The sequence below is a fragment of the Poecilia reticulata genome, chromosome 13 (genome assembly GCF_904066995.2).
Source record: "Poecilia reticulata chromosome 13, P_reticulata-male-v2, whole genome shotgun sequence".
In the NCBI taxonomy this organism is placed as follows: Eukaryota; Metazoa; Chordata; class Actinopteri; order Cyprinodontiformes; family Poeciliidae; genus Poecilia; species Poecilia reticulata.
In genome coordinates this window covers 1,605,954-1,632,888 of record NC_088842.1, presented here as the reverse complement: position 1 = coordinate 1,632,888, position 26,935 = coordinate 1,605,954, and the positions used below count along the sequence as shown (strand labels likewise).

The following is a 26,935-nucleotide window of genomic DNA, read 5'->3' as shown; positions in this document are numbered from 1 at the left end:
GGGTTGTGCCTCAGGGTCAGTCTTTGTGTCCACGTCAGGAGAAGAGATCATGAAGACAATCTGGGTTTGAGAGAACAACTGAGCCTCAACCAGACCCAACAACTGTAACCCTGATGAGGCCAATCCACGCGCCAAAGGTCAAAGTTTAAGAATTTGGGTTTATTCTCAAGACTGCTGCTTTACGCTGGGTTTTTTCTTTTGTTAGATCCAAGAATTTTCACAAGTTTTGTCCAGAAAAAGTGGAGGAATTTCTTCATTTGATTTTTGGGGCTACATTTGCCCATCAGGGAAATTTGGATTTTTACCATGTTTTCCACAAAGAACAAATGGGTCAAAAAATGGATTTCTATGTGGTATGAACCTCTCTCTCTATCTCATGCAGACTTATTTCATTCAAAAAGTTCACTCAGCTACAGTTTTAGAGAACATGATTCAATGACTTTTGCAACTTATGTACTTTTTCTATTTTGCTGGATTTTTTACTGTGTGCTATACCTGCTAAGCTCTTCAAATTAAAGCAATGGAAGTCTTACTGGAAGTTATGAAAATTTGATTATTAAGATTGTCACCTTTAAGAGTTCTTCATGGTGTTTAAGATTGATTACTGTGATCAACAGATTTATCAAAGGTTTTTATCGGTTGTTTTGATCAAGACAGTAAAAAAAAAAAAAATCCCAGAAGTTTGTTTTGTCCAGATTTCTAAATCAATTCAGCCCAATTTTAAGTGCAAGTTGTTTAAGAGGAGAAGCTGCTGTTAATGAGCATGGCAGGGAGGTTTGGTTAGCTGCAGGTTACTCAGTCTGACCGGGCCATCAGATGAAGCGGGGTTCAACGTTCGGATGCTAGGCTGACATTTTCTCCTCCACCAGTTTTCATGGAGCCCTGGTTGACCTGCTTGGGACAGGCTGATCAGGCTCAGGAGGTTCAAACCCTTTCAACTGAGCCCTGGTTTGGGCTGCTTTACAGTGGTGAGGTAAGCTCGACGGCAACAAGCAAGGGGAGCCGCTGGAACAGTCTGTGTGCAGGGTGGTGGAGTCCTTTATGATTAATTTTCAAGATTTAATAAGTGTAACATCTGGTATAGAGAACCCAATAACTCAGCCAAGCACAGACCACGTTTTAATAGATTTATTAAAAACCGGAACTGGCTTAGTCACAGACTGGTCACACAAATGTCCAGGAGTAATTCTTGGATGATGCTCAATGTCCGACTGTATGAACTATAGAGTCTTCACAGAAAACTTCCAGGATGATTTATATGCACAATACATCCAATGATAAATATTCTCTGATGGGTGGAGATATGGTAAGAAGGAAGGTGAGGGTCAGACACACAGACGCAAATAGTGAGGTGATGAGGCATGAAGTGAGATGGGGTCAAAGGTGAGAATCCTTTTCTGTGGTTTGTGGAAAGAAGAGATAAATGTAGAATCCAGCAGCAGAACAAGCAAATGAGTAGGACAGAAACAAGGTCATAACTGGAAGATTAAAAAATAGTAAGGAATTAATGCTGAACATCTACACACAGAACTGGAGTGTCTGTGTCTGGAGGGAGCTTAAATAGAGCAGAACACAGGCACTGAATAACCTGATAACTACTTAATGTAAGCACAGAAATGCAATCATTAATGTATTTAAAATCAAATGTTAATCTGAGGAAAAGAACCAGGCTGAAAAAAACCAAAGATGTGTTTCAACTGTCAGAAAACTTTACTGTATCCCATTCAAGTTTCCTTTGTGCTTGTTACAGCCAAGCTGATTCACTTGTACAGATGAATGAATGACTGAGGCTGACTGCTGAGATGACAAACAATAACTAATATTCACTCTAACTGATTTACAAGTTCCTGTGCCAAGAACTGATAAATCTTGGCACAGGAACTATTTTAATTCTTCTTTCACATGACTTTGGCCTAAAACCCAATTCCATGGCAACACCCTTCCGCAGTAAACAACTAGACAAGACCAACAAGCATACTCTTGTGCTGCCAGACAAGTAGAGACTTTGTCTTTGCATCAATTATGTTTAATTCACCAATGAAACACTTTAACAAATGGTAAATAGATTAAACCTAGATGTCACTTTTCAAGTCATACCTACCACTCAAAGCCCTTTTCAGCTCAAGCCAGCCACTCTCACAAAATCAACTTACATGACCGAGAAACAGAAAATGACTCACCAGTACGAGTGTTGATAGTAAAGAAGTTCTGTGGGTTTCCACTAACAATCCGATAGCTTAGCCAATCAGCAATAGAAGGCGGGGAGACATCAGGATCCTGAGCGTGGATTTGAATTACAGAAACGTCCCGGGCAGAATTCTCTGGTACTGAGCACCGAAGCAAAGGCTCGGAGGTTAGTGGGGCGTTGTCATTGACATCCTCCACTTCAATGAACACCTCAGTTGTGCTGAACTGGGGAACAACGCCACGGTCACTGGCATAAACCGTCAGCCAATAAGAGTCCTTGGTTTCCCGATCCAATGTGTCTGTGGTGTAGATCACTCCTGAGAAAGAAGACAGTTTGTGCAATCAAAGAAAATCCACCCAACTTCAAATATTAAATGTGCTTAGAAAATAAAGATTAAACAGATGAATAGGAAAATGTAGCACATAAAGAACTTTGAATTCATTTTGCACTCCATATAAAGAGTGGAATGCAACAATATCCTGCACAATTAACTGCCAAAACAAACATAACATGTCTCTCTGGAGAACAGTCCGTTTAGAATCTAGACACAATATTATATGGAAATACTGAAGCAACATCTAAAGACTTGAGCCGGAACTTTAAAGGCCGTGGCACCGATTATTCTTGAAAATGGATAATAACACTAAGCATAGAGCCATTGTTATCCACATTGGCTCTATTCTTCAGATCAACAACCTAAATGTTTGTAAATGTGTCTATCACAAAGGGCTGTTTCACAAAACACAAAGCCCTTAAGCAGGGATTTTTCTGAATTAAGAAAAATCATAAAAGCTATTTATCTTGTGCAGCTAACCTACTCCTGATCAGACTAACAGTCAGGCTTAGTTAAGTCAAACTAAATAACCAACTTTCTACAGCCAGACACTGGATCGCTGTTATTCATCTTATACATTCCTAAACTTCCCTCAGTCTGCAACAGTGTTGATCACTAGCGGAACAAGTCAGCGTCGGGCCGGGGGGCGGGGCCAATTACCGGGCCCCTAACGAATCACCGGACCCCTCACCTCACCACCTGTTGAGAAAGGTGCGCCCTCACCTTTCTCAACAGGTGAGGGCGCACTTTTTCCGTCTATAATCAGACATTTAAGCGACTTGAAACCATTCCTCCATCCCTGGCACCTCCAGACCCGGGCCCCCATCCGGCCCGGTTCGGGGGGGGGCAGCCGCCCCCCCAGCTTCCCCTATAGCTCCGCCCCTGGTGTTGATTACCAATTGTACGCAGATGACACTGTCACTTACGTACAGGGTAGGGACAAAATTCAAGTTTCTTCCCAACTTACTGAGTTACTCTTGTTACAAATAGCCACTTGGCTTAAACATGCCTTCCTCAAGAAAAATGTTTTTAAACAGTTGGCATTTATTTTACTGAAAGACCATAAAATACAACTGACCCTGTCATATTTATTTTCGGAGAGAAGATCACATTGGTCACACAATTTAAATATCATGGAATTTTGCTTGTTGCAAGATTATCATTCAAACCTCATGCTGAGAGGATAAAAAAACACCTAAGTTTAACCGTGCAAACTTTAGGAATACAAGATACTGTGTCTAATTTAACTGAAAAATTGCTCAGATTTTTTTCTGCTAACAAGCTGGATAACTCATTGACCATAAAAGAAAACTCACCCGTTTCCTCATCGATGGCAAATCTTCCAAGCCCACTCCCATCCCGAATGGAATAGTGGATCTCTCCATCTCTACCAACGTCATCATCTTGAGCACTAAGTTGGAGTAAAGTAGTTCCGATTGGGGCATTCTCTACAATTCTTCCAGTCAAGGCAAAGTGTGAAAAGTAAGGAGCGTAGAGGTTTTCATTCACATCGATTACTTCCAATTCCACAAAGGTGACAGACAGAAGAGACACAGGTTTTCCCTTGTCTTTGGCTTTCACTGTGAGGTTGTAGAACTGCTGGACCTCATAGTCCAGTTCCTTCGTCAGTCGAATGGCTCCACTGTTCCGATCTAATTCAAACCATCCGTTGTGGTCATTGACCAGAGAGTACCGCACCTGGCCTCCTAATCCCACATCTGGGTCCTGGGTTTCGATCCAGGCTATAACAGTTCCTACAGGAAGATCCTCAAGAGCTCTGGCTTTGTAAACACTGGGGATGAATAGTGGAGGACAGTCATTCACGTCCTCTAAAATAACTTTCAAAATGGTGACTGAAAACTTGTGTCTCCCTTTAGCTGCACTGTCTCGAGCTTTAATCTTTAAGTTATAGATTGGAGCCAACTCTCGGTCTAGTTGGCCAGTGACATAAACTATCCCGTTAGTGGAGTTAATGCCAAACTGTGTGGTGCTGGTCAAGACAGAGTAAACTATCTCACCATTGAGTCCAAGATCTTTGTCAGTGGCCTCGACCTGGATAATAATTGTGCCTATTGCAGTGTTTTCAGGAATTACTATTCTATATCCTTCTTGTAAAAACTGAGGGGCATTATCGTTTGCATCCACAATGTGAACAGTAAGCAAACGCCAAGTCGCTTTCTGTGGCAGACCAAGGTCACAAATGGTTAGGTTGAGGATGTAGTGATCTCTCTTTTCTCTGTCCATAGGCAGAAAAACGCTTATTAGACCAGTCTGCAAGCCAATGTTAAAACAACTGTCAGTGTTTCCATCTGAAATAGAGTACAGAATCTGACCATTGAAACCTGTATCACCATCATACGCATTCACCTGGAAAACACTGGAGCCAACCTTTAAGTCTTCCTGCACAGCGATGTCTGTGGGAAAAGCTTTGTCGAACTGGGGTGTTTGTCGATTCACAGAGAACAGGTCAATAAAACCTTCCTCGGTTTTAGATTTGGTGCTAGCTTTGGATTTTTTAAGTAACTTTTCAGCTAACCTTTGTGCTACACTGGTTTCTTTACATGTAAAATGCTTGTAAAGAGATTTTCCATGTACAACTGAAATGTTGACAAACATGGGATCTGAAAAGTTTTCACCATCTGTAGAAGTTATTTTTAAACTGAAGATGCTATGCTTAGGGCTCAGTGCTGAAAGGGAATTACGCAGTGCAAGAACTCCTGAATCAGGGTTGAGGTCAAAGAGCCCCAGCTCATTTCCTGAAATGATCTTATATTTTACTAACTCTAACTCATCTATGTCAATTGCAGACATTGTGGTAATTACTTCATCTACTGGGAAATCTACAGAAATCACCCCCTTGCATGCGACCTTCTCAAACAATGGCTTATTGTCATTTATATTCTGTAAGTGGATTGTGACATTGACTTCACTCTCTCGCCTGTAGGGTGAACCCCAGTCAGAAGCTCTAACAACAAATACAAATACCTCTGGCGAGGCTTCAAAATCTAGATCTGTGTTACTGCTTATGACACCAGAAAATTGGTTAATCTTGAAGGGTAGTTGCTGAAGGCAGTGAATACTGTATGTAATGTATCCATTTTCACCTTTATCTTCATCGACTGCAGAGACTGTTAATATGTTGGTTCCAGCTGGAACACTTTCGTTTACAAAAACCTCATAGAAGGACTGGAAAAATTCAGGCGTGTTATCATTGGCATCTTCAATGGCTACCTGTACTTTAGCTCTGAGATTGCTGTCTACCTCCAACACCTCAAGACTAAAGATATCCTTGGATACATGGGTCAACCAGTGAGAAGTGGAAATTACACCTGTTAAGGTATTGATTTTAAAAAAAGTTGAATCTGCAGAGGGTGTCAGAATGTACTCTGCATCATCAGGTTCCGGTTTGATCTTAAAAAAACCCACAATTGTGCCAGGTGGTGAAACTTCATTGAGACTAACAACATAGAACTCTTGCTCAAAATTAGCTTCTGTTGCCTGCTGGTTTGAAAACATTATGTGGAGAACCTGTGGAGCAGAGAGCTGGGGAGGAGTCCCTCTGTCTTTAGCCTGCAGGGTTAAGTTACAACCATATGGGAAAGTTTCCCAGTTTATTATTTCGGTGGATTTAATTGCAAATTCCTCTTCTTCACGTCTTTCTATGTAAAACTGTCCTGAAGGGTCACCATCCATAATAATAACAGAATCAATTTCCCCGTTTAAGCCTTCATCAAAGTCTTCAACACTAACAAGGGCATACAGACTATTCTTCTCCAGCCTAGCGGAAGCGTGGGTGACTACAGTCATAACTGGAGCGCGCTCATTCACACGCTCTATGTGGACAAAAAGTTTGGCTGTGCTGCTAACTCCATTATTTCCATACAGCTTCATACCACGGTCAACCGCCATAATTTCTAAGTCGTACCGGTCCTGTTCATCAACATTAAGCTTTCCACTAAGGTAAACCACTCCACTGGTTGGGTGCACTGCAAACAGTTCCATTTTGTCCTTGAAAAAAAAGTAAAATTCTCCATTGGAGCCAATATCTGCATCAGTGGCAGTAACTTGCGCTATGCTAGTCCTGAGAGGAGTGCTTTCTGCTATGGTCACAGAGTATGTGGTGGGTGAAAACAGGGGCCGGAGGTCATTCATATCCAACACTTGAATGCTGACTTTAGTCCAGGCCTCAAGAAGAGACTCTCCCTTGACGTAGGCTTTCACTGTCAATACATAATTATCTTGAATCTCCCGGTTTAAGATGGCTGCATTGCCCCCTTTGGTCCTTATGCGCAAAAAAGAGAAGTCCCCCAGAACGTAGTCTTCTGCCTTAAAAAGCCCTTCGTCATCTCCTGAGGTAATTCTGTAGCGAATTTCCCAGGACCTTTTGGAAAGTTGAATGCCCATTTTAATTTTACTGTTGGCATAGGTGCGTGCTGCTGAGTTTTCATAAACTGTTGCATGGTAGACGGAATGGGTGAAGCTGAAACTGGGCACATCCTGAGTTTCATGGGAGTTCTGGTTGTAGCCGGCTGATGGCTTGGATATCAATAATAAGAGCTGGAGAGTCAGGCCGAGGAGAGAAACTTGCATGCCTGCCCATTGACCCATATTCAAATCTATCCCATCATACTGCCATCCTGAAACAGAAAAAAGACAACAATGACAAACGTTTGACACAGGAAGTTGAACCAACTAGTATGTATGTATGTATGTATGTATGTATGTATGTATGTATGTATGTATGTATGTATGTATGTATGTATGTATATATATATATATATATATATATATATATATATATATATATATATATATATATATATATATATATATATATATCTTGAGGCCCTCTCTGCTGCTTCAGTGGTGCTCTCCTTCTGCGTTCCCCCTTGATGCTAACACTACTCAACGCTCTGACCAAAGAGTGAGCCACCAAACCTCTGCAACCAACCTCAACTGGGAAGCACCTCACTCTCCAACCTGCCCATTTACTGTCACTACCAGCCCTGCGTACCTGGAGACCTTTTCCTTAACGGCTTCTTCCAAGCAATCTCCCCATGGGACTGCCAGCTCCAGCAGCATGGTTTGCTTAGTGATCTCAGACACTACAGGTAGATAACTAAACAGTTGGAATGTTCAGTTGTGTATGCAACATGCTTTATTTATTTATATTCACATGTATAAATGTGCATTATGACTAGATCTAACACAATGTCGCTAATAACTCAATGTTTGAGCTTCAAGTCTTAATTTGTTGATCAAGTGAAGACTGTGAGGCAGGATTTATTTTATGTAGACAGGGATTAGAGTAATTTATTAGATCTACTCAAACTTGTGTAATTATATTTTTGGCACTCTATCAGTGTGTATGTATATAGAAAGATATACAGTGTGTGTTTGTGTTGTGTCTAGTTGCTCTTTGGGCTATATACTTGCTTGTCTTAACCCAATACAGCAAGTAAAACATGGTTTTTGCAAATTGTGCTAGAATACATACACTGTACTGTCTTTCTCATCCCAGAAATAAACAGTAAAAATGTCCAGTTTCTTAATGGGAAAGACATCACACACATATTAAGTTTGGTGTGTGTTTGTTCACGATTACAATGGATGAGCTCATGTTGACGGTTCACAGGATCAGTAGGCAGTTAAAGGGGGGAGGGGTGTAGCTGTGTGGCCCTGGAACTGCAACTGACAAACTCTATTCATGTTCACCACAGCAGCCAAATTCCCCCCCTCAGCAGACTCACACCGCAAAATTCCCACTGGACCAAACGAAGAGTGAAAGGCTGATTTTATCAACTGTTGCATCTCTACAAGGCACAAATTTATCTAAATTTTAATAAGTGCAAGAAGTTAAATCTTTCACATTTTAAGATGGTAATTTATCCATGAAAACAAACTATAAATATGCCCGAAATTATTTCAGGCTCAGAGTTGACGTTTACCTCAAACAAGGATTAGATTTCTAAAAATTCAAACATGGCGACCTAAAAGATTTTGGAACAAAAAAAACCACATAGCAATATGAACAACAATAATTAGAGCATTTCACTGCTGCGGCACATGGATAAGGAAACAGTGTCCTGAACCGTCTCCTGTCTATGAGAACTCCCCAGCTAACCTAGTTAAAACATTCAGAAAGAAACAGAACACAGAGATGGTGCTGGACAAGTAGACAATAAACTCTTTAGGAAAGAAGGAAAGCGCAGGCCTGCTAAATCACTTGCTCTGCAGGTCAATGACACAGAACAGGAAGGGAAGGGGAGAGAAAAGAACACTGAACTTTTCTCAGGTTACCTAAAAACATTCGGAGGGTTAGGAAAAGGCTGGAGCATCAACAATACAGCTACTGACATGCTAACACCTTCTGTGCTAACAGTGCTTCTCTTATAACACTCATTGTAAAGAGCAGTTATGAACTTCCTGATCTTTTTGTCAGAATATTAATCTGGCAGCTGTAAAGAAAAATGTTATTGATTTATAAATACAACTTTCTGGTGTTTGTTTGTGTTTAGCCATGAAGAATTTGAAAGCACAAGTGAGAGCAAGAAAATCTTTTTTTTGTACAAAGCTACCTTTCTGATTGCATGATGTAAGAAGATACTCTCACTCTCTCGCTCTTTCTATTTCTCTCTCAGACATACAGACACACACACACACACGCACACACACGCACGCACACGCACACACACGCACGCACGCACACACTCACACACACACACACAAAAGAGAATCAAGCGGAACTGCGTAAAAAGGCAATGGCCAAGCTACTTTAAAGCAGAGCTCAGATTTTATAGGTGTCTATGGTGTGATCCAATACTCACACATTAAAGTAACATAATGTTAAATGACATTTATAGAATTTTACTGGCACATGTGCAATGAGATAAAAATATTTTCTCTGTTTACTATGCTTATCTTGTCCATTTCACATCTATTTGGTGGAAGTAAACAATTTTATGACATGGTAAATCAAGTCATTCAATTTGTACAAAGTTGAAACACTTAATGTGTCTTTTGGTGAAAAATTAGAGATTTGTAAAGGAGCTAAATAATGAGCAACATTTCTGATTTTTGCAGAGGGATTGGGGTTAAATGGAGTAGAGGAGTTAAATGTTAATGAGGGCAGTGAGATGTGAACAAACTGCTTCCAGTCTGATGCATCCATTCAGAGTGTTTCATTTGAACTGTGGGGGTCAAACACTCAGATCTCAATATTAATACATGATGATGAGCCAGTAGATCATCACTGTTTGTTTTGTGTGTGTGTGTGTGTGTGTGTGTGTGTGTGTGTGTGTGTGCGTGCGTGCGTGCGTGCGTGCGTGCGTGCGTGCGCATATGCATACATCTACATCAGAGTTACGCTACATTTTTATTTTCTGCTTTTTTAGAACGCAGTGGTCTCCCCCAAATTAGTTTGGTTTTATGTTTTTCCATGAATGTTTCTTTGCTAAATTACTGAAATTAATGAATAATGACTGTGACTACTAATAAATAAATTCAAGCTTCTTCAAATGACATGTTGTAATCATCCAATTTATAACTGCAGTATTAATATTTTGATTGTGAGAATAAATGCTTTTTAAAAATATATTTCTCACAGTGGCAAAGTTATTAGCACTGCTGCCTTACAGCAAAAAGGTCCTGGGTTGGAATCCCAGCCTGGGGTCTTTCTGGATGGAGTTTGCATGTTCTCCCTGTGCATGGTGGGTTCCCTCCGGGTGCTCCAGAGCGCTTACAGACCACTGCTTCAGTAACCTGCACTAGTATCAAGAGGGATTTTCTGAAAGACTTTGTTCCTTCTCTCTACCAAAATGAGGTAAACAGTATGTGCAATTGTATAGTTGCATCTGTTTGCAGCCATTTGCAAATGTAAATGTTGAGTTGTGAACGAGGTCAGCAGCAGTTTATTTGGATTTAAAGTGACAAGAACCCCTAAAACAGCTCATTCTGAAAGGAGCTCAAAATAAGAACTAACAGACTAAAATCTCATTAGCTAAGAATGATTTTGTGCAAAATAAAAACGTAATGAACATGTTTTAGTATAACTCACAGACCTATCCTAACCTGTTGATGGAAGCATAATAAAGCCTTTGCTTTTTTCTTTGCTTCTTCTTTCTCTTGGATCAACTTTTATAAAATCTCCTTTCATTGCTTCGCCGATGATTACCAAATCTGCATGCCTTTAAGCCGAGTTGATTCTTGATTCTTCAAAGATCTGATTGTGTTTCAAGAATCTTAAAGCTTGCCTGGCCCTAAATTATCTGTATTTTAATAAAAGAGAAAGACTGGCATACTTGTTTTTGGAATGTGTCCAGTTGATTTTGACCCCCCGGCAATGTGCGCTAAGACCACAGTTACAAATCTGGCTTTTTAAGATGGACATTGATTTCAATCTTGGCGGTCAAATAAGGGCCACAGTTAAATAAGTTTTTATCATTAAAAGAAATTAGCAAAAATAAAAACCTATTCTGTCAAGGCCATCCTTTGAAACAGTAATCCACACCTTCATTTTATCACAACTGGAATGCTGTAGTTCCCTCTATCTCGGAGTCAGCCACTCTTCACTGAAGGGTGCAGCATGTCGGACCAAAGTCGGACTGCCAACGCACGGTCACATGGTTTTTGGATGTGCATTTTCACACAGACCTCTCACGATCCAGAGGACACCGAGCCGAGCTGCCCGTCCTGCTGCAGTACATGTCATGTTATGGCGTCTTGCTCTGTGTGAGGTTTACTACAGCAAAGTAAACACAGCAACCATGGCAGAGAGGAACGACTATTACAAGTTCAGAAGTTTGGAGAAGAAAGTAATAATCTTCTGGCTGGAAAATTACTTTAGTTTTCACATTATCAAAAAAAAAGAACAGAAGGCATCTGTGAGACGTTCTCGGACCAGAACCAAGTAGAGGGAGGTTTAATATTTCAGTACAAACTTCCTCACTGCCTCGAATAACTGCTCCTTAAAACCTGCTCTCTGACTGAAGAACCTCTGTTCTGACTATCTGTGCTCGCCAGCAATCCTTTCTCCCTTGCAGAGTCAGAAGAGTGGCTCATGAAAGTTGAGTGGAACTGTTTTCCACATAAATAAACACACCCATGAAATTAAGGACAGGAGGCTGAAAGTTCGCCAGGCGGAACGTCACACAGCTGCCACAACCGGTACGTTTCCATTGACCTTATAAATGCTCAAACTGGAGCCACATAAATAAATTTGCTTAATGGAAATACCAATTTAAAAAAAACAAAATTTTTTGCACTAGGATGAAGTGGTTTTTCAGTCATATTAAAATTAATGTATTCAACAAAACTACAATGGAAACACATTTTTCACATCAGACGAGTCACGTGGTCAGCAACCAGATGTTACCACTGATGGAAAAGATGCCAGTTGGCCTCACACAGTATTATTTCTAAACCATAATGGTTTGGTATTATTTTGTGCTAACATGTTTACACAAACATGTTAACACAAAAATGTTTGCACATTTTTGTCAGCTTATAAATACAGTTGATGGTGATGATGACTTCGCTACAGTGACTAAAACAGAAAAAAGAACACTACCATAACGCCTCGGTAACAGTGATGTAGGATGCTTTGGACAACAGGATGAAAAGCACTAAAGAGCTGGGAAATGAAATCATAACGGCTTAAAAAAACACCTGAATCTTAGGCCTGTTCTGTCTATTTCCAACCTTCAGTACAATTACCAGCAAAATCATGTAGCGGCAGTACTATAAACTAATAAAGGTAAAACTATTTTACAAATGATTACTATAATTTATGTTAAACTGAAAAGCCCTTTGTTCCATATCCTGATGCTCATCTGGAAATTCAACAAGTCACCCCCACCTTACATTTCTGTACATAGCGATGCTGCTCTGTGATTGGTTAATTTGCTATTTGTGTTGACAGGAAGTTGAACAAGTATATTTTGTAAAGTAGCTGGTGAGTATAATTTAGATCTTCTCTTGACCTGAAGCCCTTCGCTCATCATGTTTCTCCAGCCCTGAGTTCTCGTTTCACTGGGATCTTTGTGCCTCTGCTGTAAGCATGGTTACTCACTGCAGCTCGTTAAAAAGGATCAGTAATACAGCAGACCTGAGTGGAGAGCCTGCAAAAGAGTGGAGTCATTTGTATTGTAATAGCAAGAAGAAAGAACATCATCAGTCGGCATACAAAGCACCATGTGAGCCACTCCCACAAGCTGCTCACTTGCCCACAGAATTCTGCACCATAATCCAATGGCTTATTAAAATGGGAATTCTACAAACACGATATCCTACTCATCAGCTATAAAGGATCACTATTCTGTCTGTTCAGAGGAGTGTGTGGAGAAACAGCTAAACTCTCACCGACAGGCGATCAAAAAAAAAAAAAGGACTACCCTCAAAATAAAATCACAAAGACGGCCAATAGTGCTCCGGGCATCTGGGCTTACACAAGCAGCATTCAGCAGGACTGAAGCTTTTGTAGAGAACAATAGCAACTCCCCCCACTCCCATCTCCCCCTTCCACTATAATGGACCATTCCAGCACAAACAGGCAAGGAAAGAGCCTTGAATCCATAGAAACCTCCCCCTGCCCCCCGTCTCTCCCACACTCTTTCTCTTAAACACATCGAGAGCAAGAAGGAGGGAGGAGCCTCCAGGGTGATGGCATTTGGCACAAAGATGCAAAGAATGCCCTGGGGAAGGAGGGGGGAGAGTGGGTAGAAGGATGTTCTCATAAACCTCTCTTCCACTGTATGGATGTCACTGTGCACTGTAAAGGAGCATACCCCACTGTAGCGGCTTCTCTGCACATTCTCATGCATGTAATGTGCAGCCATGCAGTCACAATTCACAGTTCAACCTCATCAAGGTCAAACCACAGAGCAAGGGAATCCATCAGACAAAAGGATATTACAAATTAAATCTCCTTTAGGAGGAGTGTGTTCCTTTGCTGCAGTCAAGATTTTCACAAATCCATCAATATTTCATCTAAAGAAGACTTTTTTCTTTGCTTCAAATTGTAATTAAGATGTCCACATACACACATTCTCATGCTTCAGTAATCATGGTGAACAACAAAAAACACGTCTAACAGTTAAAGATAATGTAACATGCACTCTTAGACAACCATTTTTAATCCTGTACTTCTGTAGAAGCCACAGCCAAGTTTCTGATATAATATTAATGTTTCAAAACGGCTTAATTTTTCCATCATTTCATTCCTGAAGGTCTGCTGCCTGTAATAAGGTGCCTGAGAGCCTGGCAGAGACTTGTTTCCACTACCAGTATGTAGAGCAGAGCAATACTCCAGACCACTTGTTGCTGACTTTTATGAGTCAGCTGGTTGACTCATAAAAGTTCAGAACAACAACAATAAAGTTCAGGACTTTTGCTTCTACTTGTTATTGGAAAAATGTGGCTTGGATATTTAGGGACCGCAACCCCTAGGTTTTTTTTAAAACAAGTGTTCGCAAGAAGCTATAAGGAACCAGATCTGAAAAACTCATCCCATAAAGCTCAGGCTCCCAAAACAGTGTCTGCGGCGCTTATTAAAAACTCAACAGACACGAAATGGAAGAGCTGCTAAAGCCACATAAATTAAATCTCCCCATTTGTCCCTCTGTATCCAGCAGAGACAAGCAGTGCAGTGATTTAGCTCATCGTGCAGGGCCGCTCCAATGCTGTATGAGGCCTTGAGAAGAATTTGACTTAGGGGCCCCTTTTGCCCCTTTCAGCACCACTTACAGCATTTCAATGCAGATTTAGTGAAATCTGGGAGGGTGGGGTAGTTTAATAGGCCAATTTTAAAAGCAGTCATTTATAATTGTAATTTACTGATATGTATTTGTGAACAAACAGAGCTCAAACTCAAAGATTTAAACTCATAGCATCAGATTGTAGCTATGGTAACACTAATTAACTTTGAACTTTCACAAGTTCAAAGAACTTAAAATCTTAAATTCAAATGTTAATATATATATTTTAAATGTATATGTGCTGAATCCATTAACTCAAATTTATCAGCATTGATGTTCTCAATAAACAAATGTGACATTTATATATCTGTGTTAAAATATTAGCATTTATGGGGCCCCTGAAGGCCTTGGGTGCCTCTGGAGCTGCTGACTTAATTTGGATTAAACGGAAGTGCAATTAATTTATATTTATTTTAATTAATTTTTTTATTTGTTGTTTTTAAGACTCTATAGTTGTGGGTTTGAATAGCATTTCACTGACAATGTATTCCCATAACATATATAACGCAGTAATATTTTTACATTTCCTGTCAATTTAACATCTTTTAATAGAAAAACACGGTGGGCTGCTGGTGTACGCACACCGACCTCCAGGCTCAGCAAGTTTTCTTGGCTCAACCCTGTGAGCAGCTTTCAGTTTTAACTGAAGTTAGCTAACTTCAACCAACTGATAAAGAAATGTTTCCCTGTTATTTCTGTGAACCACGCTGTTTATTTAAATGCATTTCAGACATTTTTGCTATGTGGAGCATTTAATGCTATTTTTTTTCCATTTAATGCAAATTTTCTGTAGAGCCTTAGTATTATTTGAATAAGTTGCAGTCATTTAATATAAATATATGTAGATGCTTCAGATATGACTCCAGGTCTACTTTAGAATGCATATGCTTAGAGTTATTGTTAATGGCAGAAATAGCTTTTTCCATTTTGGTTGACTCATTCATTTGAGTGTGAAATGTTGATCCATTCAAGTTAAAACTGAGAAGAACCGTTTAGCTTCCGTTTCAGGCCTTTGGTAATACTTGTTAGTAGATAGGAGGAGTGATGCTGCGACAGAGGAGTTAAACAAAACAAAGAATGGAAGAAAGAAGGCAAAACATTCCCTGGAAAAACAGCTCTTCATCTCATGGTTTTTGTCTGATCACTCCAGTAGACAGCAAACGCCTGTTCAAGAACTTCAGAATTTTCAATCAGATATGACAACACGGCCTAGTTAAAGTTCCAGTCTGTACCACGTCTGAAGGTAACTCTGCTGAACCAGTCTTCAACCTGAACCCAGTGACTCAGACAGTCTTCTCAAGGCAAATTAGAGGTAAGCAGTGGTTAGTTGAACAAGTCAATGCCAGATGTATTTAATTGTATTTTTAAGAAGCTTGTAAATTTTCAGGATTTGTTGATGCTGCAGAACCATCAGTCTTGTATCTACTGTGATGCTGGATGCATGTGTGCAAGTCAACAAGGGTGAAATAAACACTCATATGAATGCTGAGTTTATATAATGTTCACTCAGTGCATCATTCTAACAAACACCTAGCCATTTTCTGTTTCTGTTTTCCAACTGCAGAGAGGATCCTGAAGTGAACACCTGAATGGCAAAATAATGAGTCTCAAGCTCAACTGGTGACTTGGAAGACAGCTTCTCCCAGTCAGCAGGTCCTGTCATAAAACTTCAGGCCAGTTAGCATGGTCACCAATGACAGTGGATAAATGGTTTTCCTGTAACGGTAAGTTGTTTCAGTAAGTTGTTTCTCCACATTTAGCAGCAAGTACCTGAGGTTAATTGATCATGATCCAGGAGATCCAATCAGAATCCTTCAAAACAACCATGTCTTCCTGTCAGGAATTAAACATGGAGCTATTTGTGTGAACAGATGTACAGGTTGAACTATTTTTACATAGCATGTTAGCAAGTTTCCCCCAGACAAACAAGCTGAGCCTGGTGAGAGGCGTTACAGTCCCACCATGGATTTGTGTTAAAAATGCTAAAAGTTGACAGAAAATTTAACATGACTATTAGGACTAATAAAAGTCATGTTATTATAATTATTATGACTAATAAATAATATTTCAATTAATAATTTAAAATGTTATTGGAAGAAATTTTTGATAACAATTAAACATGCAACTATAGAGTCTTCTATGTTCCCTGTATATTCTAACAAATGTTTCTCCCATTTCTTAAGATCAGCTGACTTCCATCAAAGCTGCACCCAGTTTCTAACCAGCTACCTTCTCCTCATAGAGGAATCAACTCTCCTCCATAAATATTTGTCACTCAGGGTCTTTGTCAGATCCTCCCGTTACTAACAGTCTGTGTGTCCATTGTGTTGCGTACATTTTACTTATTTTTAAGTTGACAGTCGACTTTTTTTTTTCTTTATGCTGCCTGCCTCCACCCTCCTATTCACCATTTTATGATAAGTTCTTTTCGGTTGTGTATATCTGTCTTTTTGATCAACCTGCTGGCTCACTGCTAATTTAGCTAACAAAGACTTTCAATTTGCGACAGAATAAGAATTCTAACCTTCACATTCAAATGAATTTGAAAGATTCTGAAACGGTTTAGTACATGTTACAAGGCTGCTGATATTTCAAAGTGAAATTAAATACTGTTACTCAAACTGTGTTACTGTACCAGGGTCACCAACTCCATAACCAAGAACCAACAGCCCGTCATTGTGTGGATGTTTCAAAATGACCAACTTGGACATATCAGCTACTGTTACACAAGTGGCTGTCACCGTCTACAGTTTCATAAAGAGACCTTTCCAGCACTCTGTCATTTTTTATGTTCTCAGGAACGTCTGTCTACATTTTGTCTTGAAGCTGAAGAAGACGTCTAATGCAAACACATCCTGCAGACAAACTAAGACTTCTGGAGCTATTACAAGTAAAATCACTTCAGTCAATCTGTACTCTTTTTCTCTCAAGTGTTTGTCACTTTATTGACCTTACAACACTAACATTTCTGTATCTGACTCCTTGTTGATGTCAGATTTAAACATGGACAGATGAAGACCTGGACTTTTCCAAGAATATTTAACATTCTGCAGCTCTTAGGTGTGAAAGCCCAAACTACTGATGAACAGAGTTTGTTTTAGGCTCCTTGTGTTCTCTGCTACCACAGAGTTAATTATTAAATTATAATACTAACAAGCATAACACATTACCAGTGTGTAGATATGTATCATGTTATAAACCCTTAATTTAGTTTCAACAGTTTGATCCATGTGACATTGGAATAAGTATTGGCTGACAATGTTTTGCCGTTTCCTTCTCAAATCTTCTGTACTGAAAAATATCTAAATGTCAGCTGCAGGTTAGAACAGACGAAACAAACTTTGGAAGTCCAGTTGTTGCATTTCTTTTGTGCTGTAATTACAACTGCAATGCTAATTTGAATGGCAGGAGCAGCTCATACATTGCGTGTTTCGCAATGGGAGATTTCTAATGTTGGTGTCTGTAAATTTGGTTGCAAGCTCAATGACACAAGACGCTCTGCGACCTCCGACCCACATCATGCATGCAGCAGCAGCATCACTAAGCAGAAAACAGTGGATCAGGTATGATTTCAGTTCAGCACAACAGTTAGCAACACTGAAGGGCTCATAATGACCAGCAGCACTGGTTTGTGAAGTCCACACAGACGTACATTTCCTATAGTTGGTCCGGACTGAGGTCGGTCTGTATTCACACCAGAAGCAGATAGAATCAGAATTTGTCTGGAAGCGAACCGAGACCACCTCAAAAAGTGGATGGATCGTGGTTGGGTTGTTCGGTCCGTACCAGGAGTCACACCCTAAAATTAGCTTTCATTAAAAATGACTGGATGAAAACATTTTATTTGAAGAAAATCTACAACATGAAAAAATTATTTTTCCAAACTGCTTTTGTTCTGCAATCCAAAATCTGCAGAAAAGTCCAATATGGCAGGTATACTTCTACTGAGACTCAATACAGGCATGACATACAGCAATATGTCTAAATGGACCTCAACTTCATTTTGATGGGTTCTTATTGTCTATTTTTTTACACTCCCGTGGAACAAAATATTTTAACTAATGACCATAAATTCCACAGTCATCTTTCAATACCTGTCAGGACTGATGACAGCAGCAATGAGCCTGTGCAGAACAGTCTGAAGAAAAGGAGGTGTGAGAAGACAAGCAGGCTGCGATGAAGCAGAGGTGTTGGGTAAAGATGTGAGGGAGCACAGGCCGCTACAGTAAGTGAAAGGACAGCTGTATGCTGTGTGCCTGGCTGCCTGCCAGCCTGCTGAAAGGTGAGAGCAGACAGCTCCCCTTTACTCTCACAAACACACACAAGTACAGGCTATGTAGCACATATTTTCAGAGCTTTTTTTGTCTTCCTTGGAGTAGATGAACAGAATCAGGTCTTAGAATGGCTTCCTTCACTGCCTGCATGTCCTAATGGCTTTTGCAGATTGATCTCACAATGGAAGTAAAACTTGGTCATCCGTGATCAAATCACTTCCAGCCTCACACATGCATTCTCCTTTACCACTCATCTCCATGCAAACTAATCTTTATGTGTTTTTCACTGAAGTCTGTGTGGACACAGATCTGATCTGCGATGTATAACGTGACTGAACAGGCACATGTACGAGCCACTGAGTCTTCATTGGCATTAAATAAATGAACTAATAAATTAACTAATAAAGACTTTGTTGTGATTACTGGCACTGAATAGGATTGGATTCCACAAGATCTTATTCATTTCCTGAGCTGCAAACTCAGCTCTGACTGAGGTGTCCTCCACTAGGCCGAAGTGATGAAGATGATTACCATAAGGGCGAAGCAGGGGGAAATGCTTTTTACCATTTCATCTCGGTCTTTCAAAGCCGACAATAAAAGGTATTTATCTCTATCTACTGCAATATCAATGCTAAAAAAGGCAGCAGCAGCTTCCATCACTAATGTACAACAGGGTAAAGAAGCGTCACGTTTCGTGCACTGATACCTGTTTGTCTCCTGTAGCCTGATGTGAGCGTTTCAGAGAAAGCCAGGACATCCGCGTCGCTCCAGGCGGACTCTGATTGTTCCTAAGCAGCTGAATCGGGAGCCCCGTTTCCCGCTACTCTTCAGCTGTGGTCGGCCCAACACACCATTTAGCGTTATGTGTCCCACACAGCTGCGGCAGAGAACAAGCCCGTAGTATTAACTGGAAGATGCTTCATGGCTCACATCTGACACGGGATCGTCGACAATAGGCTTCTTCGCGTTACCGCGCTGCATGCATAGAGGCACACCTCTTATTCTGCGGTCGGACTTGGACCTGCTCTCCGGATCTCTTCACCCAACCATGCTGCCGAAAAAACACAATGAAGTTGTCCTCAGAACTCGGTGCCTTCCACCCCGTGTGAGACGTCTGCAGGAACCCGTCTAGGTTTCTCTGCTCCACGGCTGCTGCTGCTGCTGCTGCTGCTGCTGCTGCTGCTGCTCACGATAGGGCCGGATCGTCCGCGTATAGCCGCGTCCTGGCGGAACGTTCTTTCTGTGTTCAGATTGTTGTGCGGTAAGGTGCTGTCATCCTGGCGCTCAGGTGTCCACAGTGCTTTAAGGACACCATTTCAAACGCATTGTAGGTCAGCACAATCTACACTGAGATGGCTGAATAGTCATGGCAGTGTCCTTCAAATGTCCATTTCTGCTGGACCAAACTGTCACACAAGTGTCTATGTATAGAATGACCAACGTTTGGACCAAGTCGTTGTTTTGCAAGTTACAAGTACGTTTAAAGTAATTCTCCCAATCCTCGATCAAGTCATTTGACCAAATATGTAATTTAATCAGAGTAATTGATAATTAATTTATAAATCTTAAACATTAAGAGGCTTATCTCCTTGTCAGAATGCCAGGCAAGAGAAAACGAACTTCAAAAACATCATAAAATCAATTCTGATGTCAGTTTTTTTTATAATAACAAATATATGGAGCTAAAACCATATATTTTAGCTCCATATATTTGGAGCTAAAATATATGGAGCTAATATATGGAGCATGGAGTATGTGTGAATCTTCCTGTGCATTTGTGAATGCACAGGAAGATACTAGTTTGAACATGTTCAAACTAGTATCTTTGATGCAAACACAAATATGGGAGACTTTTACTGCCATAAGTCAAGAGCATATATTTTCAATTTGCCAGCAGGATTCCATCCATCCATCCATCCATCCATCCATCCATCCATCCATCCATCCATCCATCCATCCATCCATCCATCCATCCATCCATCCATCCATCCATCCATCCATCCATCCATCCATCCATCCATCCGTCCATCCATCCATCCATCCATCCATCCATCCATCCATCCATCCATCCATCCATCCATTTTCTTTACACCCTTGTCCCTCAGTGGGGTCGGGAGGGTTGCTGGTGCCCATCTCCAGCTAACATTCCGGGTGAGAGGCGGAACGTTAACAGAACCTGGACAGGAACCTGGACGGAACCTGGACAGGTCGCCAGTCTGTCACAGGGCAACACAGAGACGGACAGGACAAACAACCATGCGCACACACACACACCTAGGGGACATTTTGGAGAGGTCAATTAACCTGACAGTCATGTTTTTGGACTGTGGGAGGAAACCGGAGTACCTGGAGAAAACCCACCATGCACAGGGAGAACATGGAGACTCCATGCAGAAAGACCGTGGCCGGGAATCGAACCCAGGACCTTCTTGCTGCAAGGCAACAGCTCTACGGCAATGTTTATCAAGGAAGCTTTGTCTGTTACAAAAAAAATAAAAGTTAGTTTTAAAAATGTATAGTAGTGAAATCAGTTTTGTTTCACTCTACTGAACATCTGTGAATACTATCTAGTTTTACATTGGTGAGTATTGGGGCCGGCGTTATGAAGAGAAAGGCATGACTGATGAGAATGTCATGCCCTGTCGCGGGAACGCGCATCGCTCTAAGCTCTGGCATTTTGATGAGAAAACTGACTGAAATATGAACGAAGAGGAAACTTTTAAAGGGATTTGTAACATTATCATGTTTCTTAACTATGTTAGCCCTAAAACAGTGGGTTTTATTTCGTAGATGATTTGAAATAAATACGGTTTTGACACCTTTATTGAGACATATGAGTCAAACGTTTTACAGTCAATGTCTGATGAAAATGTTCTCCGCTACTGGTTTGCAATTCCCCGCTTTTTCTTTTAACACCTTAATAGCTTAACACATGAGAAAACAGAGGCCCATTATGTAGAAAATTTGATATCACCCTTATCTGTCTAGTCTATTAATATAGGAGGGGATGCATTTTAATTTCTGATCCAATATCTGCATGTCCTGTCTATTGTCCTATTGATATGAAAGTCATACCAGTAGCTATGACTCAGACAAATTCCTGTTTGTCTGAGTGAGCAGGGGATGCATTTTTTGGCAAAGCTAATTATTAGCTGTAAAAAGAAAAATGAAATAGAAAGTCATTATGTAATAATTTTGTATGTATGTAATTATGTAGGAATTGTAGTAATAATAAAAATTCTAATAAGAATACAATTAATTTAAATTTGTATACAACGTGGTACAAAACAGCTGTGAAAAATGTAACCTTTAATCAAAACAAACTAAAGATCTGTATTTAACTCTCTCCACCTCCAACCTCCATGTAGAACATGCAGCAGATAAAATATACACCTGCTTTTCAAAAGTATGAAATAAAAATGCAAAAGCAGATCTAACCATCTAGTTCAGGTTCAGTGAATCACATTGTTGGAGGTAAGTTACTATATTCCCAGTATTTTTGATGATCAGCTTATTTACAGCATATTTATGAAGGTAGAACCACTAACATTAAGGCACCAGCAATTCTTATTTTGCTACACAATCCTGTTTGTTGTTTGTAAATCAAACTTGCACATGATATCAGGTTGTTATCTGTTTTTATACACACAAACCTTTAGTAGATCTGACCCTAAGAGGGGCCAAGACTCCATCAAGACCTCTGAACTTCAGCCATGATGAGTCCAAATAAAACTCTCAAAAATCTTTCACCACAAGAGGGCATGAAGGAGCCACTAATAAACAACTGTATTTGCATTTCAAACATTACATTAATCCCATAACAATCACACTTACAGTGCTTGTAATCTAAGTCAAAGGGTCCATGATAGTTAAGAGGTGTCATCATCTCTTAACTATCATGAGGTTAATGATGACACTCTTAACTATCCCTGTCATCATGATAGTTAAGAGGTTAATAACTATAACGATACAGTCGTCAAATTCATTTCTTATATTTATAGCTTTACCAATGGTGTAAACTGACTTACAAAACATGCAAAATTAGCTCTTAATACCACCTATACATACATGATTATGTGTAAAGTTTGTTTATTTTCTTTCTTTTCTTTTTTTTTTTCAGATTTGATGGTGGATTATTGAATGCCAGCAGCTTCTGGTTTTTTGGTTATCACATAACACAGAACCTGCACAATGATTAAGTCCTGGAGCTGATTTTGAAGAGGTTTTATAAATAAGGCCATGGATGTGGAATGTTTTGCTTTTCTGTGTCTGTCCAGTCATCTTTTTGAAACTTTTCTTGGTTTAGGAAATGCAAGAAGTCAAAATCAAAGATACTTTTTGTTTTGAATACATGCATTAAAAGTAAAACATCTGGAAAACAAACACTCAGGAAAGTACAGATACATAAGCTGCTTAAGTACATTAACAAGATACTTGTACTTTGTTACTTTCTATCTCTGTCCAATATACTGGATTTCCCAGCTGGAAACTTTTTAAGCTACTTTGATTAATTAATTGAGTATACTGTACTGTTTAATAGTGAGGATAAGTTGGAATGCATGAATGACTGAATTGAAATTAGTGATTTTTCTGTTATGTGCCTTGAGAAGACATCTGTTGTAATAACCAGGAAGTCAGACCAAAGCATTGAAGTTCTACTTTGTAGGGACCTTAAGCGCATGATTTACATGTGAAAAGGAAGGATTTAAAAGCATGCTCTATCCACTTAAAAAAATCTTGATGGGCCATTTGCTAAGTGCAGTGTTGGTAGGCAGAACTACTTTAGATTCAGCTGAGTTAGTTTGAATATTGGGGAGTATTTTTCATTTTATTTTTTAATTTGACTTGCTAATTTTATTTCATGACTGATGAAAATATGTTGCAACCGTGTAAATGGTTCAGCTATATCCAGTTGTCAATATAGCCCAAAACAATCAGGAAGTACAAAAGACTTCAAACAGAGATGCTGAACATCGGTACGTCTGGCTTGGAAACATCAACCATTTCATTTTTAACCAAATAGCAGTTTACTTTCTTTTTGTCTGTCTAGAAGCCAGGGTGATTATGGTTACATAACATTGTACTTGCCTACCAAAATGGCAGTTCAGAAGTTTGGGTACTATACGTTAAAATTCAAGTTACTTTGGTCGACATATATTTAATAAAACTGTGATTAATTGCATGCTGATTAGGTGTTAATCTTTTCCCATGTGCTCTAAGTTCCTCCAAAGCTCTCATTCACCCCATGGAGAAAATACACAAGAACAAAGGTGATGGGATAAGAGGGCGGAGGGGTGAAGGGTTTCCCAGTAGTAGGTCTCACTCTTCAGACTAATGAGAGAGAATGAAGGCAAAGTAACAGTAAAATACTGACAACACGTCACTTCCTAACAATGTCACCCGTGCAGATCCAGAGTGGTAAGAGGGAGAAATGAAAAAAGGCCCAGTTTTAACTCCTAGCAGGGTTTAAATCATGTTTGATGAACACAGATGAATTTAACAAGATGGGAAAAAATAAGAGTCTATTTTACAGTAGTAAAAAGTTGGTTTTGTCTGATTACTTTGCTCCATGTTGTCTCACAGACTTTGAAACACAAGTTAATATCTAATAGAATGTAATTGAAATGATTTTTCTTTGCAGTTCCAGCAAGTGATCTTTGTTAGTTTTTTCTATTCTGTATAGTGTTTTGTTTTTTTAATCATAACTTACTTTTCCTGTTTGCTATGTTAACCATTTCCTCCAATGTTTTCCCAGTTTCTCGCTCCCTTAAATACTATATTTCTTCCTTCTTTGTCATATCCTTACGTTTTACTTGCAGTTGCTCACTTAGTTTTTTTGTCTGAGGTTGTTCTGAACTTTGCTTTTCGCCCTTATTTTTTAATTGCTATTAAAGTTTCATTTTAGGTTTAGCTCTGCTTGTTTCTTCCCTGCATTTTGCACCACTCAAGGCATCAGCATGTTGGAGTAGCACTGTTATCTGCATTTATTATTATTATTTTAAGTTTTAATTTCTCTATGTCTGACAGAGAAATTACTTTTTGGGGGAGATGATAATACTCTCTAGCTTTGGATGCTGTGCAGCTAGAAGGATTTTTATTGATATTTTTAGTTTTGGTCATATGCTATGATGTGTAACCATAGGAACATAGTGGTGTACAAGTGGGAGGAGCTGAATAATGTTGCACAAGTTGAAATAATACCTCAACTGAAGCCACAAATCTCAGATCAGTTTAAAAGGAGGTATCATGTTTATGGATGCAGAAGAAAAAGGAAAGAGGAAAGGAGGAAATTCAAACCATAAAACATGAGATCACTGGCCAACGAGTTTAAAATAATCCTTTATTACTTCCACAAGTTTGAAATTGAAGTTGTCATGACAAAAAGTGGACAAAACAAGAGTAACAGAGGTGGGGCTTGGCGGTGTGACCAGTGAACAGAGAGAGGCCTTGGTCCTCCACACGTCCATCATGGGTTTGAGTCCCAGCCTGATGACCATCGATGCACATCCTCCCCGTTTCTCATAATCCACCTTCCTGTTTGCCTACTGCAAAATAAAGGCCACTAGAGATAAAACCAAGAGTAACAGAAATGAGAAATGACAAAATAAAAAACAGTGCAGTGTACTCTCTCTCTCACCCACAGACAGGATGTGGGAAAGAAAGGATCTTCTGCATCATCCCCACTTCGTGGATGGAGCAGTCTGCCGTTGAAGGAGCTGTTCAGTGCTGTCAGAGCTCCCTGCATGAGGCGGGTGATGAAGTCCAACAGCTAAAACAGCTCAGCTACCATTCTCCTTCCACACAACACCTCTCCTGGGTCCAGAGGTCATCGTGGGACAGAGCTGGCCATCCAGATCAGCCTTTTCGGTCTCTGTCTGTCCCCAGCAGACCACACCAGTCTGTGGTAATGTACCTTTACTGAGACTCGGCTGCAGGATCACATCCCAGACTATAACGCCTGTCTGCCAGGCTCCCCGACTGTATGAGCAAACAGATGTTTAAAGAGCAGCAGGAAAAGAAAAGCAGGTGCATTAGCAGTGCTTGTCAACAACAGATGGTGTCATCAGGACATGTTACCACAGTGAACACTTGGCAGTAAGTTTCCATCCATTACTTACCAAAAGAGTCTATCAGTGTTATTTTGGTAACTGCCTATGAAAACTACATAAACTGCATATGCTTTCCACTCTGTAGCTATTCTGCTGCTCCTTTATGTGATATCTACAATAACTAAATCCAGCTTGTGCAAATGACTTCAGGCCCAGGAACTTACTGATCAGAATCATTACAGATTTCTTTAGATTTAAACTGAATGATTTGTAGATTTAGAGAGGAGACTGGCAGTAGGATTCTCTGTGAGAGAGTAAATAAGACCACCATGACGTAGAACACACAACTTGTCAAAACAGAACATTGTTTTTATATAATTACCTCATTAATTATTAACATCTCACAAAAATAAGTACAACTTCTCTTGTGCAATTTCAATGAACTAAAATATACCACTAAACAAATCTTAACCACAAAAAAGAAGATAAATCATAAAACACAATCAGGTGTGCACTCTGTTTTAAAAAAAATGTATTTGTGCTTCCTGGTATATTCACTCAGTGTTTTAGTTTCCTCAACTTTGAATGTTCGTTGACCATCAACACTCAGTTTTTTAAAATCCCAATCCTGATCAGTTAGAACGTCCATCTGGATCAATTATTAGTTTGTCCTAAAATGTCAACTCTATTTTGTTCATCTCAGGCCCACAAACCAAAAGCCTCGAAAGTGTAGAAAAAAAATTAATAAATGCTCCTCAAGTGTCTCTCTTCCCACTTATTTTATTTTATTTATTTATTTTTTTACCTCCCTCCTGGCATAGTGAACATCCTCCCCAGATGTCCTGACCTGCAGCGACATTTTATTTCCCTTCTGGGTTAATAAAGTATTTCTTTTTACCTCAATTGAATTGCGTAATTTTTCTGTTTTGTATTATTGTTATCTATACACAACATAGTTGTTGCAAGCAAATCTTAAAACTATCATATCTAACACGTCTTGTCAGTCAGTGGATACAGTCATTGTTTCATTTTCAGACTAGAAAAAACTCATGGTTTGCTGGAGTCTCTCCTGGTAAACCAGCTCCTTGTTCTACACTTTGCTTCGTCCAGAGGGTCTGGGCTCTCAGCTGCTGAGAAACGACTGCTTCCTGGTGGTGTGGACTCTGTTGAACTTTCAAATTTTACCCAATCGCTAACATTTGCCCGTGGTGTGTGTAATGTGCCAGTTTGACACTATGAAGCTTTCAGGATATCGCCTGGGCTGTAAACAACTGCTCTCCACTACAAAGTGAAAAGTGTGGATCCGAGAGAGACGGGCTGTTATGTTAATTTCATAT

The 26,935-nt window shown here is 39.8% G+C and overlaps 1 protein-coding gene across 13 annotated transcripts in view; it reads right to left on the bottom strand.

Moving 5' to 3' along the window:
- Positions 1–20,286, bottom strand: part of fat3a (FAT atypical cadherin 3a) — a 69,882-nt gene extending 49,596 nt beyond the window's left edge. For 5 of the 13 annotated variants that reach the window (XM_081615084.1, XM_081615087.1, XM_081615092.1 and 2 more), the window contains exons 1-3: positions 19,256–20,279; positions 3,839–7,159; positions 2,181–2,504 (exon numbers count right to left, since the gene is read on the bottom strand). In XM_081615084.1, the coding sequence (XP_081471210.1) occupies positions 2,181–2,504; positions 3,839–7,130 (3,616 nt within the window). In that variant the 5' untranslated portion in view covers positions 7,131–7,159; positions 19,256–20,279. Of the gene's footprint in view, positions 1–2,180; positions 2,505–3,838; positions 7,160–19,255 lie in introns of all 13 variants that reach the window. The other 8 variants (XM_081615088.1, XM_081615086.1, XM_081615091.1 and 5 more) reach the window with 4 other exon arrangements.
- Between the last annotated feature and the right edge of the window lie 6,649 nt (positions 20,287–26,935).